The sequence below is a fragment of the Coenobita brevimanus genome, unplaced genomic scaffold (genome assembly GCF_032717465.1).
Source record: "Coenobita brevimanus isolate Jiangsu-jjx unplaced genomic scaffold, ASM3271746v2 jjx.HiC_scaffold_421, whole genome shotgun sequence".
NCBI classification, from domain to species: Eukaryota; Metazoa; Arthropoda; class Malacostraca; order Decapoda; family Coenobitidae; genus Coenobita; species Coenobita brevimanus.
The window spans coordinates 4,296-25,000 of NW_027644821.1; the positions used below are offsets into that span (position 1 = coordinate 4,296).

A 20,705-nucleotide genomic window follows, 5' to 3' on the forward strand; every position below is an offset into this window, starting at 1 on the left:
GCAAGCAGTGTATACATGTTCCGTACCTTCTCACTGATGTGGTCAGCCGGAGATAGTCTGTTATTGATAATCACACCTAGGTCTTTCTCTCTTTCTGATGTGTATAGGATTTTATTTCCTAACTTATAATCCCAATCAGGTCTTTTTCCACTTTTACCAAACTTGATTACATGTGTGTGTGTGTGTGTGTGTGTGTGTGTGTGTGTGTGTGTGTGTGTGTGTTCAAAGGGATAGTAACCAGCCTTATCCAAAATATATCGATAAGAAGATCCTTACTTGACTGGTGGTAGGTGACTGTGTTACCATGGCAACCTCCCACACCACCACATTTACATAGAGACATTTCCTCACCAGCATGATCCGTTAGAGAGTATTTTGTGTGTGTGTGTGTGTGTGTGTGTGTGTGTGTGTGTGTGTGTGTGTGTGTGTGTATGGAGATATGGTTATATCTAAGGTGGATCTGCAGGACTCTGTGGGACTGATTGGCTTTATGTACGGCTTGGATAGGTAGTTCGTAGGCTGATGAGCACTATGAGGAGTGCAAGTATAAGCAGACGAGACTACTTGGTTCAGAGGCTGATGAAGGCTATGAGAAGCCCATGAATGATTTGAGAGAGTTGTCATTGTATAATCAGACAGGACTTGTGCGACTCCCTTTATGGTGTGTGTAATCAGCAGTAAAAAGCCTTGCACGAGGGAGGTCGGAAGCTACAAACATGCTATTGACAAATTACGAATAGGAGGAGTGTAATAGATAATAAACACCCTTGCATGAGAGGGAGGTAGGAGGCTTGAAAAACATACCATCGACAGATTACCAATAGCACGAGTGTAATAGACACCGATGTAACAGACACGAGTAAACACCCATGCCTGAGAGGTGGGGAGCTGTAAACATATACCAGTAATGTTACCAATAGGAAGAGTTTAATAGACAGTAAACATCCTTACTTGAGAGGATTCGGAAAGCTTTAGAAACATTCCAGTGACATATTAATCTTTATATTAAGCAAAGCACTGAGATATCTATTAACGCTTGCCATAAAAGACTGAACTTGAGTCTGTTATCTCGCAGCCACATACGAAAAGACATAAAACAAGGCATATCCAACGACTTTCAGTACAGCAACGTCTCTTCAACCTCATTCTTACTTCCGACGACTTTATTCAACTTGGGCAAGATATCTGCTAATGAAACTTGGGCAGGATATCTGGTACACAAGGCTGTATCTACTGCCATCTTTCTAGTTCTAGTATTTTCCACGAAGCTCTTATACAATCGTCCAGAGAGAGCTAAATAAACTAAAAACATATGCTATACTGAGGAAGAGGCAATCGTAACTACAAAGGGCGCTATTCTTAAGCAGTAAACTCTCAGTCACACGAGAAGTGAAACATACAAACACAAAGTTTCAGTCACACAAGGCACACACAAAATATATAAAATAGACGAAACACGAAGTGAGCACACTCACACACACATAAATACACACACACAAATACACACACACACACAAAACCACGCCCACCTCCTGTGATGTTTGACTTTGAAAGGACCGACCAACAAAAGACCGGAATGCATAAACCAATTTATATAGGCCTAGTCTTAACTAACCTATCTATATTTACTCTAACTGAACCCTGCCTAACCTCGAATGACCTAATCCAACCCAAATTAACCCAACCTAATATAACTTAACCTCATCTAACCCAGTCTAATTGTTTTTAACCTCCACATACCTAACCTAACCAATTCTGACGCAGCCTAACCTCATCTAACCCTACCTAATCGTACCCAGTCTCACTTAACCATACCATACCCGACCTAAACCAACCCAGTCAAGCCTAAAATGACCTAATCCAACCTAATCTAACCAAGCCTAACCTAACCAAATAAAACCCAACCCGAAACCTATCAAAACCGACGTATTCTAAAGCAATCTAACCTAATCCGTCTATATCTAGTTTAAGTGAACCCAACTCAACCAAAAATTACCTAATCAGACCAAACCCTGCCCAAAGTGACCTAACCTAACTTTCGATCGGCTATAAATTCGCTAAAAAATTTGGCTGCCTGAAAGTTTACGGATGTCACATTCCAAGTTTCGCCTGTTCTGTGTACACGTATAACTTTGTATGTGTTCTTACCTTACCTAATTGTTCTTACCTAATTGTATCTTTACAGGAATGAGTCAAGCTCGTACTGTCCCGTGTCTTAAACCATATTTATCGTACATATCCTTAAATTTGTGAATTGTTTTGGCACACACTATTTCATTCGGTAGTGCATTCCATTGATCAATTGCTCTGTTTGGGAAACTAAATTTCCTTACGTGTGTGTGTGTGTGTGTGTGTGTGTGTGTGTCATTATTTCAGCTGTTTGGACCTCCGTCAGGGGTACCATCAGATACCATTATCAGAGGATTTTAAGGAAAAGACAGCCTTTTCCTCTCCTGAAGGTCACTGGGAGTACAATGTGCTTCCCTTTGCACTTAAAGAAGCACCAGCTGCGTTTCAGAGAGTGATTAACCATGTGTTAATTGGGCTTACGGGCTCCATCACACATGTGTACCTGGATGACATAATCATTCAGGGCGAGACTTGGGAGGAACATTTAAGGAATTTAGATATAGTGCTGAGAAGATTGAGTGATGTAAATCTTTCTCAAAGATTGTCCAAGTGTCACTTTTTTAAATCAGAAGTGGACTATTTGGGATAATGTAGCAGACGCCTTATCTAGACATCGAGGCCAAGTGTTATCGGAGGACAGAGTTCTCGCAGTTACGGGTACAAAACCGAAGATAAAAGAGAGAACCAAGGATGATGATGATGATAGTGAGTGCGAGAAAGAGGATTATCAGATATCCAGGATCGATGAAGATAAAGAAAGAGATATAATAAGATGGAGAGAGTTGGTAGTGAGACCCAGACAGGATGCGCATCCACTGTATAAAAGAATGAAGGAACAGTATCTTCAATGTATACGAGATGGAGAAGTAAAAGTGACTAGAGAAGAAATTAGAGATGCACGTAGAGCACTAGGAGTTAGTACTAGTGAGTTCATAATTGAAGATGGATTACTCTATCATTACGCTACCAATGACTATGATGAGAGCCTAAGACAAGTTGTGACTCCTGACGAATGCAAACAGAGTGCTTTAGAGATAGCTCATAAATTACCGACTGTAGGTCATGGGGGAATCAAAGTAACTTTAGAAAGACTAAAGCGATTTAGTTGGTGGCCACGGATGAATAAAGATGTTGAGAATTATTGCAAGGCGTGCCTTACTTGCAACCGCTTCAAGCCGTCGGGGGACGCCCCGGCGCCGTTGCAGCGATACCCTAGAGTAGGAGTACCTTTTGAGAGAATTCATATGGACTTGATCGGCCCCATAAATCCAAGTGAAGAGGGATATAAATATATTATGGCAGTAATAGATGTGATGACACGATATTTGATAGCCGTCCCGCTTCGCACGAAGACTGCTGATGAGGTTGCCAGAGCATTCGTTAAAAATGTCGTGTGTGTTCATGGAGCACCACGCTGGATGGTCACAGACCAAGGAACAGAGTTCGTTAATGCAACTCTTAAAGGAATAGCTGAGTTGCTAAAGACGAAAACGACAACAACAACAGCGTATCACCCGTCTGTCAATGGGGTGATTGAGAGAGCCAATGCCACGATAATGAAATACCTAAGGAGTTTAGTAGAGGATAATCCACAAATATGGGAGTCAATGTTGTGCTTTGCCACATGGGCATATAACACAGCATATCACACAGTGTTAAAGGAATCCCCATTCTACCTCATGTTCCTAAGGGACCCTGGTGTCCCGTATGATGTTGTAAAACGGGAACCGATCTGCTATGATCTGGATAACTATAAAAATGAGATGGCCATTAAAGCTAATCGTACCTTTAAAAGGTGTTTAAGGTACATTGAGGAAAGTCAAGAGGCCATGGAGAATCAACAGACATCGAGAGCAAAAGTAAAAGATTCGTACAGGAGATAGGGTTTATGTACGAAAGATTCCCAAGCCAGGAGAGCCTAAGAAACTTCAACCTCTATATGATGGACCTTTTAGAGTGAAAGGGAAAATTAGTGATGTGATAGTAAAACTGGTAGACATAAACACGGGGAGAGTCATGAAAGTCCACACAGACAGAGTCAGGCTTGCCCACGAAGATAATTTAGACGAGACAATGAATGGTAATGTGCGGAGAGCATATCCCTTCCATGAGGATCCTCTCCCACCAGAGGAAGTGCAAAAATATGAACTGAGAGATATTTTAGACGTAGAAAGAGCGGACGAAGGAAACGCCTCACAATTGCAGGAAACAGAGGAAAGTAGTCAAAGCGTGCAGAGCTTGCACGAAGAGCAAGAAGAAGGTGCGGTGGCTGATTCGATTGATGATGCCGAAGGAGGAAGAAAAACCTATAGTTTAAGATCTACGGGACAGGTAACACACTTACCTAATATTATGGATAGGCCTATAGAATACCTAAAATAAAAGTTGACCCTTTTCACAGGTCCTACTGACCGTGATCATCAGTGGACTTGGAAGTCAAGCATGGGAAGACCTACCAGTGAGAGAGGGACTTGCATTCACCGCACAACGTCAGGCCCACATAATTATAATAATAATGACGTATAGAAAAGGGGGGGAAAGGAAGGAAGGTAAAGAATGATTGTGTATATGTGATGAGTGTTATGCAACCAGGGCGACGACACGACGGCAGGAACTAGGCCTTAGTTTAAACTCCCGGCCTTACTGAGAGCTCTGGTCCTGGTTGCATTGTGTAAGGTGCATGTGTGTGTGTGTGTGTGTGTGTGTGTGTGTGTGTGTGTGTGTGTGTGTGTGTGTGTGTGTGTGTGTTTTAAGTAGGAGAGGAAGAATTCAGACTAAGAGAAAGTGTCGGGGCTTAACCCAACGTGCGTGTGTTTGGTGTTGGGAAGGGGGGGGGTCTCGCACGTGCACTGTGTTGTTACTTAAGGACGGGAGGAGTGAATAGCTACGGCTTTCTCTGCCAAGCATTAGCTTATTGGCTGCCTCTCAGGTTCATCTGATTTTTCCGGCTCCATGAGCCTGGGATGGATGGTAGGATACGGGTGTTAGGGTAAGGTATTGTAGCCCTGGGGGGCTTGGGTAGGGGGATAAGGAAAGGGGAGGGGTGGAGGAAGGGGAGTATGGGGGGGTCAGGGTTTGAGGCGGGGGTGCTGGATATAAGGATGGCGGGTTATTACGTGGCTGCCGTGATCTTGATAATGGGTGTAGGGGTGGTTTAGAGTCTTAAGTGAATTGCAGGTGTGAACCAAGTAGTTGATTAATAAAAGGGTCAGTAATAAATAAACTATTGGTGCTTAAGTGAACCCTCAGCGAAACACGAACATGTTCCGCCCTTGCCATGACGCGAGACTGGTGTGCACTGGTACGCTGTGGGTAGCCAGGCCGCGGAGCTGGGCGGCGTGCGTCTGCACCCTACCTCTAACATTTGGTAACTGAGGCGGTGATCGTTGATTCGTTGGTGTGGCAGCGAGAAGCGGATGAAGAGGTAGACGGCCTGGCGCCTTGGCCTAACCGAAGCAGATCTATACCCCACCGGTCCAAGAGCGACACTGAGGGTCGCTGACTGGGCATGGGGGTTTTAAATGGGTAGAGGCAGACAGGTAGACGCCGCATTGGGGGCGGGGCTTGCAATAAAGAAAATTACCACAAAATGTAGGGGACCCTTATGTAACTTTGACGAATCTTTATACCGTCCATTGTCGTTTCTTTTCTCTCTCTCTCTCTCTCTTGCTCTTACGTTGCCTCATGTTAAAAGGTCCTTTTATTTCTTAATGGCGGTGGTCTAATATAAATTTCCATGTGGCTCTATATGTGGACACTCAGTGGATTGTGTTTTCCATTCTTTCCAGCTAATCTACAGTTTATCACATCTTTCCTGGCTTATTTCCCAGCGATATCTATACTGCATTCGGATTCTACACTAAGTTATTGGCTGCTTAATCAGTTGCTTTGTACTGTGATCTCTGGCAGCCTCCCTATTCAGTCCTTTATCCCTGAGGTCACACTCTATGACCTCGTCTCAGGTCTTTTTCGGTCTGCCTCTCGCAACCCTACCCCCGACGTTCACACTTCTTACTGTAGATCCATAATATCTGAATGTTTCTTGTCTGCTTCTTATCATTTGTAGAGGTTCCCTGTACTGTGTGTGTGTGTGTGTGTGTGTGTGTGTGTGTATGTGTGTGTGTGTGTTCTTACCTTACCTAATTGTTCTTACCTAATTGTATCTTTACAGGAATGAGTCAAGCTCGTACTGTCCCGTGTCTTAAACCATATTTATCGTACATATCCTTAAATTTGTGAATTGTTTTGGCACACACTATTTCATTCGGCAGTGCATTCCATTGATCAATTGCTCTGTTTGGGAAACTGAATTTCCTTACGTCTTTATCACCTCTCTTCTTATGCAGTTTTTTGCAGTGTCCTCTTGCTGATGCTTCTCCATATGTTAAGTAATCATTTATGTCTATTTTCTCCTTCCCTGATATGCACTTACATAGCATTATCGTCACCTCTTTTCCTTCTCTCCTGTAGTGTTGGTAGATTCAGTTTATTTAGTCTTTCTTCGTAGCTTAGGTCCCTTAAGCTTGGTATCCATCTTGTAGCGGCCCTTTGAACTTTTTCAATCTTGTCTATGTGCTTTTTGAGATGATGACTCCAGACTACTGATGCATTTTCCAGGGTTGGTCTAATGAATGATGTTATTATCCTTCTGAGCATGTCTTCATTTATGTATGTGAATGCTATTCTCATATTTGCAAGCAGTGTATACATGTTCCGTACCTTCTCGCTGATGTGGTCAGCCGGAGATAGTCTGTTATTGATAATCACACCTAGGTCTTTCTTTCTGATGTGTATAGGGTTTTATTTCCTAACTTATATTCCCAATCAGGTCTTTTTCCACTTTTACCAAACTTGATTACATGTGTGTGTGTGTGTGTGTGTGTGTGTGTGTGTGTGTGTGTGTTCAAAGGGATAGTAACCAGCCTTATCCAAAATATATCGATAAGAAGATCCTTACTTGACTGGTGGTAGGTGACTGTGTTACCATGGCAACCTCCCACACCACCACATTTACATAGAGACATTTCCTCACCAGCATGATCCGTTAGAGAGTATTTTGTGTGTGTGTGTGTGTGTGTGTGTGTGTGTGTGTGTGTGTGTATGGAGATATGGTTATATCTAAGGTGGATCTGCAGGACTCTGTGGGACTGATTGGCTTTATGTACGCCTTGGATAGGTAGTTCGTAGGCTGATGAGCACTATGAGGAGTGCAAGTATAAGCAGACGAGACTACTTGGTTCAGAGGCTGATGAAGGCTATGAGAAGCCCATGAATGATTTGAGAGAGTTGTCATTGTATAATCAGACAGGACGTGTACAACTCCCAATATGGTGTGTGTAATCAGCAGAAAAAAGCCTTGCACGAGGGAGGTCGGAAGCTACAAACGTGCTATTGACCAATCACCAATAGGAGTGTAATAGATTATAAACACCCTAGCACGAGAGGGGGGTAGGAGGCTTTAAAAACATACCATTGACAGATTACCAATAGGACGAGTGTAATAAACACCGATGTAAAACACACGAATAAACATTGATGCCTGAGAGGTGGGGAGCTGTAAACATATACCAGTGATGTCACCAACTGGACGAGCGTAATAGACAGTAAACACCCTTACTTGAGAGGAGGTGGAAAACTTTAGAAACATTCCAGTGACATATTAACCTTCATATTAAGCAAGGCACTGAGATATCTATTAACGCTTCCCATAAAAGACTAAACCTGAGTCTGTTATCTCGCAGCCACATACGAAAAGACGTAAAACAAGGCATATCCAACGACTTTCAGTACAGCAACGTATCTTCAACCTTATTCTTACTTCCGACGACTTTATTCAACTTGGGCAAGATATCTGCCAATGAAACTTGGGCAGGATATCTGGTACACAAGGCTGTATCTACTGCCATCTTTCTAGTTCTAGTATTTTCCACGAAGCTCTTATACAATCGTCCAGAGAGAGCTAAATAAACTAAAAACATATGCTATACTGAGGAAGAGGCAATCGTAACTATAAAGGGCGCTATTCTTAAGCAGTCCACCCTCAGTCACACGAAAAGTGAAACATACAAACACAAAGTTTCAGTCACACAAGGCACACACAAAATATATAAAATAGACGAAACACGAAGTGAGCACACACACACACACACACACACACACATAAATACACACACACAAATACACACACACACACAAAACCACGCCCACCTCCTGTGATGTTTGACTTTGAAAGGACCGACCAACAAAAGACCGGAATGCATAAACCAATTTATATAGGCCTAGTCTCAACTAACCTATCTATATTTACTCTAACTGAACCCTGCCTAACCTCGAATGACCTAATCCAACCCAAATTAACCCAACCTAATATAACAACCTCATCTAACCCAGTCTAATTGTTTTTAACCTCACAATCTCACGCAACCTCCACATACCTAACCTAACCAATTCTGATGCAGCCTAACCGCATCTAACCCTACCTAATCGTACCCAGTCTCACTTAACCATACCATACCCGACCTAACCCAACTCAGTCAAGCCTAAAATGACCTAATCCAACCGAACCTAACCCAGCCTAACCCAACCAAATAAAACCCAACCCAAAACCTATCGTATTCTAAAGCAATCTAACCTAATCCGTCTATATCTAGTCGAACTGAAGCCAACTCAACCAAAAATTACCTAATAAGACCAAACCCTGCCCAAAGTGACCTAACCTAACTTTCGATCGGCTATATATTCGTTAAGAAATTTTGCTGCCTGAAAGTTTACGGATGTCACATTCCAAGTTTCGCCGTTCTGTGTACATAAGCTTGTGTGTTTGTGTGTGTGTTTATTTAGGAGTGTCTGAGATGTGTACTACAGGGAAAAATTTACACTTTCTCTCTCTCTCTCTCTCTCTCTCTCGTGTTAAAAAATTGGGTACACAATCGGCACGATGCATCCTTCTAATGTAGTACAGACAAAAAACGAGAGAGAGAGAGAGAGAGAGTGAGAGAGAGAGAATCCTCCCGTAGATAATTAGGTCCAACTGCTAGTGTTGTGTTGAATGGAAGAGGCAGTACATAAAAGCCCTCCCTCCCGCCCTCCTTCCTGCCTTCTGTCCAGAAATGACTCCCGTAGTGTCCAACGCTCTGTCAGATAGAGGAGACAATCAAGACAATCAACACAGCCTGATCTCCTGCCCTCCTTGTTGTCTTTTGTTTTTAAGGCCCTACTGTTTTTCGTATAGTGTTTTTCTGGCCCAGTGGTGCTTTTTCCTGTACATTGCTTTGGTCTGTGTTTTGTAATGTGGCCTAAAACTTGAGTCCCTTCCACTTGGTACTCTGTCTGAGGTCTAAGTAACTGGATGTGTTTTGTTCCTATTTCTGTCTGCATCCTCGTACTCTCTCTCTCTCTCTCTCTCTCTCTCTCACACACACACACACACACACACACACACACACACACACACACACACACACACACACACACACACACACACACACACACACAAGGATAGGATACTTTTCTTAAGTGGGCGAATCGAGTGAGAACACAATACTTGACAGCTAAAATTTGGTATCAATAAGTAAAACTCTTGTCCAGTATGGCTTGTAAAATTGCCCTGCTTTGAGGAACACCAAAGCATTGTCTCCTTTCCAGCTATTGAACTCTCTCTCTCTCTCTCTCTCTCTTTTCCCATAGAGCCAAGTATAGCCGAGAAACACCCAAAGCTTTTCCGCTAGACAAGAACAGAGCATCATTATTTTTTCTCTGCTCAGCTGTTGTGCCGGTCATGGCATGTCGTGGCTTTCTTAAGGGTTATATCAAGACCTGCCACTTCAAGCAGACCCTCTTAATTAAATAAAATCGTCTGGAAATAGCTAGAATAATAAGATGTCAGAGAATAAGAGGGTTAATACTCAGACAATATTTTCAGCTCTGGAAAGAAGTAAACACATGACACCATAGCCTAAGTACGGGTCACTGAGCATAAAAGGATACTGGGGTTGAGGTGTGTGTGTGTGTGTGTGTGTGTGTGAAAGTGTAGTTGTGTAACAGTACTATACAGCCAGACACAAAAACTTCCCCCAATACTTCACCTCATCTCTTCTACTTTTTACTTCCCTCTGTTGCCTAATATTCCTAAGCTGGGAGAGGCTTCGTATGCTTCTCCCCCCAATCATTCCCTCTGATACAATACAGGAAAGTGACTGATTTCCCCCCCCCTCTCTCTCTCTCTCTCTCTCTCTCTCTCTCTAAGTGTTAAGTGGGAGCAGCAGAACACCAGGCAGAACTTTTGTCTCTTAAGTGTACCTCGTTTCATTGTTGTTGTTGTTGTGATATTTGCCTCACAACATGGTGAGGACACGGGCAAACATAGAGCCCGTCAGAGAAGTGGCATAAAGTAGCTCTCAAACGAGAGCATAGCGGTGACAAAAACTGCAAGACGAAGCAGCAAGGCAGGACAAGATCAGGCGTGGCTCAGCAGTTACGAGAGCAGTCTGGTGGCGATATAGTTGACGAGGACAGCACGTGGTGGATCAAACCCGATGCCCTCACGGATGGCGGCTTCCTCAGATGGAGAGAGGGAGTTGGAGATGTATGCCTCACGGATCTTCTGATACAAAGTCTGGTAGACGAGAGGCAGTGTATCAGCGTCGTTGATCGGATCCGTGAGGCAGCAGAGTAGCTCTTCCAGGTCCGCATCCGTGCGGGTATCGAGATCACGAGTCCCTGAGAGTGGTGGAAGGAGGGCCTCGATCCGGCGAGCAACGGAGGAGGGGTCGCTCTTGGTCTTTCCCCTTTTCTTCTTTTGTTTCTTCCTCTTCTCCTTAGGTGGAGGGGGAGAAGAAGAGAGAGCGATGGCGGCAGGCGGTGGTGAAGGTGGAAGAGGCTCCTCCACTTCGTCAGGAGCAGATGGAGAGGGCACGGAGGAGGGCCCCGCTGCTTCCAGATGTACTAGAGGGACGGGGGACGAGACACTCTCCTCCTCAGCTCCTGACGAAGGAAGGCGGACCTCCACGACAGTCTCCCCATGCTCAATATCCATGGCCTGTGACGGTTCCGGGTCGGTGATCGAAGGTTCAATGGTGGTGGCGCCAGTCGTCCGGTTGAGAGGGGCATCCAAACACAGCCGTTTTCGAGGTGTCGTGCGAGGTGGTGGTGGCTGCTGTCGCCGGGCCTGACGCTCCTGACGAGGGGGGAGACGAGGATCGCGGGTGAAGCTTCGGGGAATAGCAAGGCGTGGAAGGCCGTTCTCCTCAAAGATCTGAGGAAGGAGAACAGCCAGAACCGCCTTGCTACCCCCACTAAAAGCCTCAGCCGTCGCGATACACATCGCAACGAGTGTGTTTGTGTTGCCAGCACTTCCAGGACCCTTTGGCTGGCGTCTCTGGGCAGGGTGACGCCGCCGTGCACGGGCAGAGCCCTGCACAGCAACACCACCCGGCCCAGTGACGTCCTTAGCCTCGGGACCCTTGGAAGCCTGTACAACACGAAACTCCACCGTCTCTCCCTCGGCAAGTGAGCGCTGGAAATGCCGTGGATTTGGTGCAACGATCCCAGAAGCGTGCACGAAAACATCAGCGCCAGTGTCCCGGCGTTTGATGAAACCGTAACACGATCTCACGTTGACCCAATTCACGGTTCCCTGGATGGAAGTGGCTCCTGGCGGCACGGATCTGCTGTTTGGTGCCCCCCTCAACGGGTCGCAGGCACGAGCAGAGTCGCTGGAAGTCTCGGGTATAGTGACGACTGGCCAGGCCAAGCTATGCAAGAGGAGTGCTCGTTTCATTCACTGTCCTAGAATTCGAGGATTGAGGGTGTGCGGTGTGGCTAATGTGGTACACAACCCTTTCACTACGAGTACTGTAATCTTATTCGTGCAATCTCCAGACGATTTTATCCAGCTTAAAGGGGATTTGTCGAACTGGAGGGGTTATATCTAGCCTTCATTAACCCCTTCGCCACTAAGGGTCTTTTCCAAGTTTAAAATCGTCTTGAGAGAGAGAGAGAGACAGACAGAGACAGAGACAGAGACAGACAGAGAGACAGAAATAGACAGACAGAATTAAAATAAAACTGTGTCATCGGACTGAAGGAGTTAACCAGTTTCTATGACCAACGCCAGACGATTTTATTCAGCCGAGGGACAATTTTTTTATTTTTTTAAGCATGGAAGAAGGAACTGCGGCTAAACGCTGGAAAACTATCTCTTATAAACTTTTTTTTCCCTTTTCCGTGATAACAAATTTAACCCTTTCAATTCGGCGGGGTATTTTTTTAGGCATTCGTGCTGGAGAGCAGATTTGACTAGTAACCATGGAGACTCATTTCTATCTCTTAACTGAGGCCCACTGAATTTCACGCAACCACGACTTAGCATTCTCTTTGTGGGAGTGGTCTGGTTCCGTCAGATGAAAACAAACAGACTATAATAACAAGAATAAACTTAAAAAAAAGAATGGACATCACCGGGATTCAAGGCATTAACCCGGGAAGATTTCACTCAGTAGCGGGAAATTCGCACGTGTAGTAACAACGTGACTGAATCTGGCACCTCCCCGGACTCCCAGATACGATAGGATCACGTCTTTTCCGTTTTATTCTCGCTGGGCAGAAGAGAGCGAGGTGGAGGGGTGCTGTCAGGTGAACCCGTCTGACCTACGCTGAATACCTGGTTAGAAAGTCTCCATTAACCCCTTCTATATGCAAGCGTTTTTCAGTGTCGGTATATGGACCAGAAAGTCTTTATTAATCCCATCTATATGCAAACGTTATTCGGTATCTGTAAATTTGTTAGAAGGCCCCCATTAATCCTTTCTATATACAAACGTTTCTCGGCATCGGTATCTTCTTATCACCCACACGTTTTCATTCAGCTTAGACCAGGCCTCTTCTAATTTGTCTTCGAGTATTATAGTAAGATACCTGAATCTAGGAAAGGGTGGCTACAAATCTATCGTCTCCAGGTCATTCTATCCTTTGCCATCCCGCTTCCTTCTCTCCAGTTTACACCCTCCTCACTCATCTACCTCTCCACCCGACCCCTCCTCATCCTCGGTTTCTCCCACACCCCCTCCACCTTCATCCCACTCACATACTCTCCTAGTCAGTCTCGCATTCTCCATTCTCTCTCAAAACACCAGCACATCCACAGCGCCACCACAACGTTCCATATCTTCTTTTTTGTGCCACTCTGTCTGCAGTAGTGAAGGAAATAATGCTCAGACTGATGGGATTAAGGCCTGTATTCTCGTCGGTTAAGGTGGCTCCCTGACACCTTATCCATAGCGAATTATTTTCCATAGTGTGCCTTACTACTCTCCTGTATATTGCGTATATCTTTTAAACACCATCATGGAAGGCAAAAATAACATGCAAGGAATTATTAATGAGATGCAAGCAAAAATAAATCGGTAAGGAAAAGGTGTTGGGGAGCTTACTTACCTGACGAGAATACGCGACTAAAAGGATTATTCCGAATCCCAACTGATGCCAAACTCGAGGATGGACAGATGAACCCCCTGACCGCGATATGTTCCCTCCGCTAAGTATAAGGGTACGTACGATGTTTGCCTCAGTGGAATACCTAGGTGAGTCCATGGCAGCGAGAAAAAGATACACACACACACACACACACACACACACACACACACACACACACACACACACACACACACACACACACACACACACACACACACACTTAGGTCTGCTTGATCAACTCTCTGACCCTGGGGATGCCTTCTTCATTCCTTAATATTTTCTTCCAGTTTTATTCAACACAGGACAGACTTATAGAACAGGAAGAGATGACCCCTCCAGTACGACAGACCTTTCCTATGCTGAATAAAATCGTCTGGTAACAACAAGAATAAACAGGACGTCACCTGGATGCTGCAGCCAGGATTCAGTATTAAAATTGAAAGCGCAAATGTAAAGACAAGCTCCCTATTGGTTACGACAATTTTTGAAATACCTGATGAGGATAGGACACGTCTCACCTTTCCGTACCTGCAGTGAGGGATGTGGGCTAATCACCTTTAATTACAGGTGTCCCTTTAATTACCGTCAAATCATAGGACAGTACTTGACTTCCCCTTCGCGTTCCCAGTTACAATACAATGGTCATGATCCTCTTTAACCAGAATTTACGTTTTTTACGCTGCTTTATTTTCTAACATAAAGCCTCTCCTACTGAAGGGATTATTCCAGCTGAAAAAAGCGAGAAACAAACAACAACTTTCCTAATAACATCCAGTAAGAGGCCGAGGTGCAATACACCCAATAAATCGCTGAGAAAAGGGAGCTCCGAAGTCTACACTGCAACCTGTAATATGGAACAAAAGGCGACAGCACACTTACAAGCACACCAGGGAAATATACCGTAACAAGGGCTATACTGTAGACTAATGATGGTGGATTTTGGCTCGTACGCTACCACTGTCATTCAGAGTACCGTGAACTGGAATGTAGGTGACCGCGAAAAGCTTTTATTCGAGGTCATCCTTCCTAAGCTGAATAAAATCGTCTGGCGGTAACAAGAAGGAAAATTGAAGTGATCTTCTCGGAATGGTTATGACGGAGACTATATTGCTCTAGGGTAGAAGGGGCAAACTAATCTTTGCTCATCTATCTATCTTTCAATCTATCTAGGGTATAAGGAGAGATAGAGATTACCTTCCACTTTACAATGTGAGAAATGGAGCATTCTCTCTCTCTCTCTCTCTCTCTCTCTCTCTCTCTCTCTCTCTCAATCTACCAGCCAGATAATATGATGTACTCGTCCGTGCCAAGTAAAGACAAACAGCCGGGAGAAGGCCGGCCACCTGCACCACTAGGGTACTTTTTACGAGTTATTTTTAGAAGTTTAATTTATAGTTACCTTAAATCTCTCTGCTTCACATATTTAAACTGTGGTGAAAGCTGTTTTCCAGTGGTACCAGATATCTGCCAAAACAATGACAAATGCTGCAGAAAATAAGGGCCACAAATTTACCCTTGCCCTCTCGGATACGTTGTACGCCTAGTGACTGGACACTATAACTCGATCACGCTATCTCAGTCATCTCTCCTTTACTACCTTTTAAAGTTACAGACCGAGGAGAAAAGTTGACTTTTTTGCCTTGCAACAGGTTGCCGTCATCACCAAGAACTAACACAAGCAATAACGACCCCTTATCATCAGTAGTTCTGGCCAGTACTAGCAAAATCAAAGTGGTTCCGTGCAAGTCTCACCGTTCCCATCATCACCCAAGGACAGTACTAACACAGTACCTTGCTTTAAGCTCACATCATCAATATACTACGTTGCAATACAGGAAGGTTAAAATCTCAGAGTGGTGTGGTACGGGACAGCCAAAGTTTGCCCACATTCCCTACCGGTTGTGGCAATGTGGGCTGTTACATGAACTATTTCTATGTGATAGCAATATGAAGTACACAAGAAAAGAGTATGGGAAGGAAGGATATTCCCTGTCTCTGGGGAGGAAAGAGAAATACGCAAGATACGACGCAATGCTGGCTGAGAAATTCCGATGAACTCTTGGTCATGGCTGTGCAGAATCAAATCATCAGTCATTATCATCATCATACACACGACCAGATTAAAGTGCTATGGCCAAATACCTTGCAACTAGCTATGGGTCGACTTAATACCACATTGCTATAGGTCCACATCATCATTATATCATCATCATCATCATCATTATTATACTATCATCGACAATTTCAAAGCACACTACCTTGCAATTGGCTGTGGGTCGAGTTGAGACCACTTGTCAATGGGGTCAGCGTTGATTAGCCTGGCCAGAGCCGCCTCCGTCAGTGTCACCAGCCCAGTCTCGGGGTCGGCGCTCCACTGGCCTGCCTGTAGACCCCCGCCACCGCCACCATCTCCCTCAGTCTTACCTCCGTCGCCAAGTCTCATCTCTTCCACCATCATCCTTGGACTTGAACCTCCTCTATTTGGAAGGTTCTCTGCTACCTTCTCAACCAGCTTGAAGGCTTGTACTCTTGTCGTAGCAAAAAAAAATTGTCTTGTCCTTATATCTGCCGGAATCGTATCATTATCCTTTCAGGTGAACCTCCTGTGTCTTGAAGGTTCTCTGCAACCTTCTCAACCAGCCTAAAGATGCTTCGTTGTAAAGAAATATACTAATGGAGTTTTAGTTACTTCTGCCGGAATGGTATCACACAATCGTCCTAAGCACTGATGCCGTCCCTCATTATCACGGAGCTAACAGGATCATCGACACTCAGAAAATGTTAGGTAAATTCACTGTTCTATTCCAGAAAAATACACTGCATGTAAGCCATAAGGCTTTGAGCTGGGACCTCTGCAGGAGGGAAGGGGCCTGGGTGAGACTTCTTCAGGGGGGTGAAGGAGGTTTTTGAGACTTCTGGAGGAGGAGTAGGCCACTGAATGAGACTTGTAGGTGTTCAAGGAAGCTTTTGAGACTTTTGCAGGAGGGGAAAAATACTGCTGTAGGTGCTCAAGGAGGCTTTTGAGACTTGTGAAAGAGGGGAAGGAGGCTTCGAGGTGAGACTTCTGCAGGAGAGTAAGGAACCGAACCACTAACACAGCCGCGACACTCTGTCCCTGGAGGGAGTGACAGGGGCGTCCGTCCTCTCTTAGCTCACTCGCGGTCCACACTGACTCCATTCACCACTGCGCTCCCTCGGCCCTCTTTCTAGACTTGGAGAATTGACGGCTAGGATGCTGGGTCGACATACATTTATAATCATTCTTTTGCCTTATCAACGTTCTCTGTCTCAACCAGAGTTTAGGACTGCTTACTTAAGAGGAGCCTGTGGAGTCACATGGAGAGACAGGCTGTCAAATGAGGATATAAAGGAGCGTTGTGGTGTGGATGTGATAGGAAGCGTTAGGAGGAATACACTGAGGTGGTTTGGCCATGTGGAGAGGATGGGAGGTGAAAGATTGACGAAGAGAGTGTATGTGAGTGAGGTGGAGGGGGGGGAGGGGGAGGCCGAGGATGAGATGGAGGGATGGGGTGGAGAGGTATATGAGACAGAGGGGTGTGAGTTGGGAGCGGGGCAGTGAAATAGCGGGGGACAGAGCGACGTATAGGCGATTTGTTTGTCGCCACCCCGAACGGGATTGAGGCGTCTGGCAATAGATAGATAAAGAAGTACTATGGTATCAGCCAGCCAAAGTTGACCTCTTGCCGTCCGCCATCCTCTTTTTGGGGGTCAGGGAGGGGACTGTGGGGCGTATAATTCTATAACCTGGTAGATCCACTTCGCGGTAATATCAGTGTTATCACATGAAGGCATCCCTCCAACATCAAAAAATATAAGTACATCCTGACAGCGCCATAAGCTTACCTACCTAGTGTAAGCCTGGCATATGTTTCATCCAGTCTTCAAATCATACAGAAAATATGGATACAATTACACCAGTATGTTCCCCATGATTCCTGTAATAGCTACAAGCATTCACATCAGCTTTAAATGCACAAAAACAGGAAAAGGAGTCAGTAAATACGAGAGAAGCTTTACCTTCAAACATGGCTCTGGGACGGGAGGGGAAGAAAATAGAGTTCAATAAAATCTTCAATCATTTAATTATAACTTAATAATAAAGATGTATTACTGTATCTATTAGGGGACACTGTCGATTTTTAGCTACTTCTTCATGCAATATATTAATGATGCAATGTATGGGTAGATTTAAAATTAGCAGAACTTGACCCACTGCCGACCACTGAGCTCTATAACATGGAGAGGTTCCGCAGCGAGTGTGTAATTTACGGTGGCCATATTGAAACACCAGCACTTGCAGCCTCCACCGTTATTGTTTTCGCTGTCTCAATGCCGCTCCTTTGTATAAATACATATCCCAGTACAAAAATATATTTAGATTATGATATCTTCTGCCTAGCCCTACCAACTGTATGGGATACATTTAGTCAAGAGTGTGAATAAAACAACGTCATAGGTTACTGCATTGTAATACACTTTTTTTTAAATATTTTTTCTTTGTAACCTCCTTCACCTACTGTCTGCTTAATTATGATAACAAAGATAAATCTGAGGTCGATGGTATATACACAAATCACTGACATCGATGTCTGTAACTGTATACAGTATTACAACTCTCTCTCTCTAGTCTTTGAACACCTGTTTTTTGCACCTTGGAATTTTTTAAACGCGATGCGAATATATCGTATGTTGCACGAGTGTAAAAAGTGTAGTGTTCATCAGTACTCTTATAGACTTAGCAACAAGATATATTTCTTGCCTTTAAAACGAATGCTATCTCTTCGATGAATTTCTGTGCCCATTTTTGCATCCGTAAGCTGCACAGCGGACCAGGGCACTATATTTTCTACACCCAGCTGTCATCCTCCATCCTCTCCACATGCCCAAACAATCTCAATCTACCCCTCCTCATCACAATTTAGTATCACAACACGTATACACTCCAGTCCCATCCTTCCTCTCAATTCTTCATTCACACCTCTCATCCCTCCACACCTGTCATCCTCCATCCTCTCCACATGCCCAAACCATCTCAATCTACTTCTCCTCATCACAACACCTGTACACTCCAGTCCCATCCTTCCTCTCAATTTTCAATCGTAAACCAGTCCCCCCCTCCCCCAGGCCTCGCATCCAAGGACGCATGAGTAAAACAAGAAGTCATCGTACTGAGGAGGTTAAAATATATTGCACCCTACCACTGACGACGAAAAAAAGTGGAGAAATACACAGAGTAGCCTACACCCTCCCCTCTGGACAGTTATGATGCTCTTCAGTTTATAAAATACAATGGAAAACGTAGCACACAATCACAACCCCCCTCCCCGTTCAACAGCTTGGTCGACACTGACTACGTAACGTCTAGCTTCTCAGGACTTGGGGGTCGTATTCTCCTGCGATTTACTTTGTCTAATGCATAACGCACCCCATCATAAAGGTTGTTATAGTCTCACCAATCTAAAACCTAGGTTTGGGTGGAGTCTAGCCGGGGATTTCCCGGCGTACAGCGTTGCCTTGTTTCCTATACTCTGATTGGCTAGTGGGTGACCTGACACCGTTAGAGTTCGCCGCTCACATCTCGCCACCTGGCCTGACATGACTTCACCCACTTCTGTGTGTGTGTGTGTTTGTGTATGTGTGTGTGTGTGTGTGTGTAAAGACAAACTAATTTAAGTTATAAATATAACCAAAATAATGAATTTAAAAATCGCATTCTCTCTCATATATTTTATGATTTTTTACCTGGTTATAGCCTTTAAATTACACTCTACATATTAAAACTTAGTCTTGCTTTCCACACCACCCAAGAGGTAAAAGTCACGGCGCGTTTTTTTTTTTTAAGAGGTTTCCCCGATAGGCCTATTCCTCTTCTCTTACAGCATGTAAGAAATTAGCATGAATCCTCCTCATCAGAAGAGGTGAGAGTGATAGTGAAAGAATCAATGAAATTCTCAATTGCCACATCTCTTTTTGCATCATCTGTTTGAATTTGTTCTGCGTGTATAACAGCATTTCTCCAGTTTTCTGGTGTAATTTTCTCAATTTCCTCATGAATAAGTGGCTTCATATCGGCATTCCGGAATGTATTCCTTTTTGATACATAGCCTTTAAGCTGAGCCCATATGAGTTCTATTGGGTTATACTGGCAGTGATAAGGAGGCAGGCGTACAACTCGATGGCCGTGCTCTGAGGCAGTCTTGTCGATGACGTAATTTGTATCGGCAGCAGTGATGTGGCGAGTCACAAGTTCCATAAGTTCCACTTTCAGGAGACCCTCTGGTACTGTTATCCCCTTCTTCTCCAGCCATTCTATTATCGTTGCTTTATTGTTGGAACCTGTTGGTGGTTAATGCTTTTTCCTTGAGTGATAGGATGCATTAACCATCACAATAACTGAAGAGGGAGGAATGTTAGGTAACAGTTGTACCTGAAACCACTTCTCGAATGTCTCGGCATTCATCTGATCGTGGTAATCACCGACATTTTTTGCTTGAAATATCAGGGCAGCTTCGGGAACAAATCCATTTTTGGTTCCGGCGTGCAGAATAATCCAGCGGCCACCTTTCCCTGTCGGTACCCGCACTCCCCCGGCTTTTCCTGAGGTGCTGTCTACCCAGCACTTAGAAACCGTGTGGTTTTGATTTATCCAAGTTTCATCTAAGTAGACGATAGTCTTGTCAGAGCTTGTAAGTGCCTTCATTTCTTTCAAAAACTTGCACCTGGCAGAGGTTACGTCGCTGCGTTCCATTAGAAATCTCCGTCCATCAACGCTTGCGTACCGAAATCCTATTTTCTTCATAACTTTTCTTAAAGTTTCACGGCCGCCGGGGTAAGAAAGGTTACTCTTCATTTCTGCGTGGATTTTTTCAAGGGTAGGGATTTCTCTTCTGTCATAGAAATTTAAAACAGTTCTGCGTAACACATCTTCATTGAAGTTATCAAAAAAGTCTGCAATTGGTTTTACACGTTGCCTTTTCTTGGGAGACGTAAATTCTGGAGAGTTGTTTTCTTCATTATCTCTTGCTTCTCTGCGTATTGCTTCAATCCTGCTCTTGCTAAGTCCTGTTGCTGCAGCTGTTCGA

The 20,705-nt window shown here is 44.4% G+C and overlaps 1 protein-coding gene across 1 annotated transcript; it reads right to left on the bottom strand.

Moving 5' to 3' along the window:
- Nucleotides 1-20,050: 20,050 nt before the first annotated feature.
- On the bottom strand, nt 20,051-20,473 carry LOC145390264 (uncharacterized; the record flags this gene model as incomplete). Its single annotated transcript, XM_080265245.1, has 1 exon — nt 20,051-20,473. A coding segment is annotated over exon 1 (423 nt), but the record flags the coding sequence as incomplete, so codon positions are not given.
- Nucleotides 20,474-20,705: the final 232 nt, after the last annotated feature.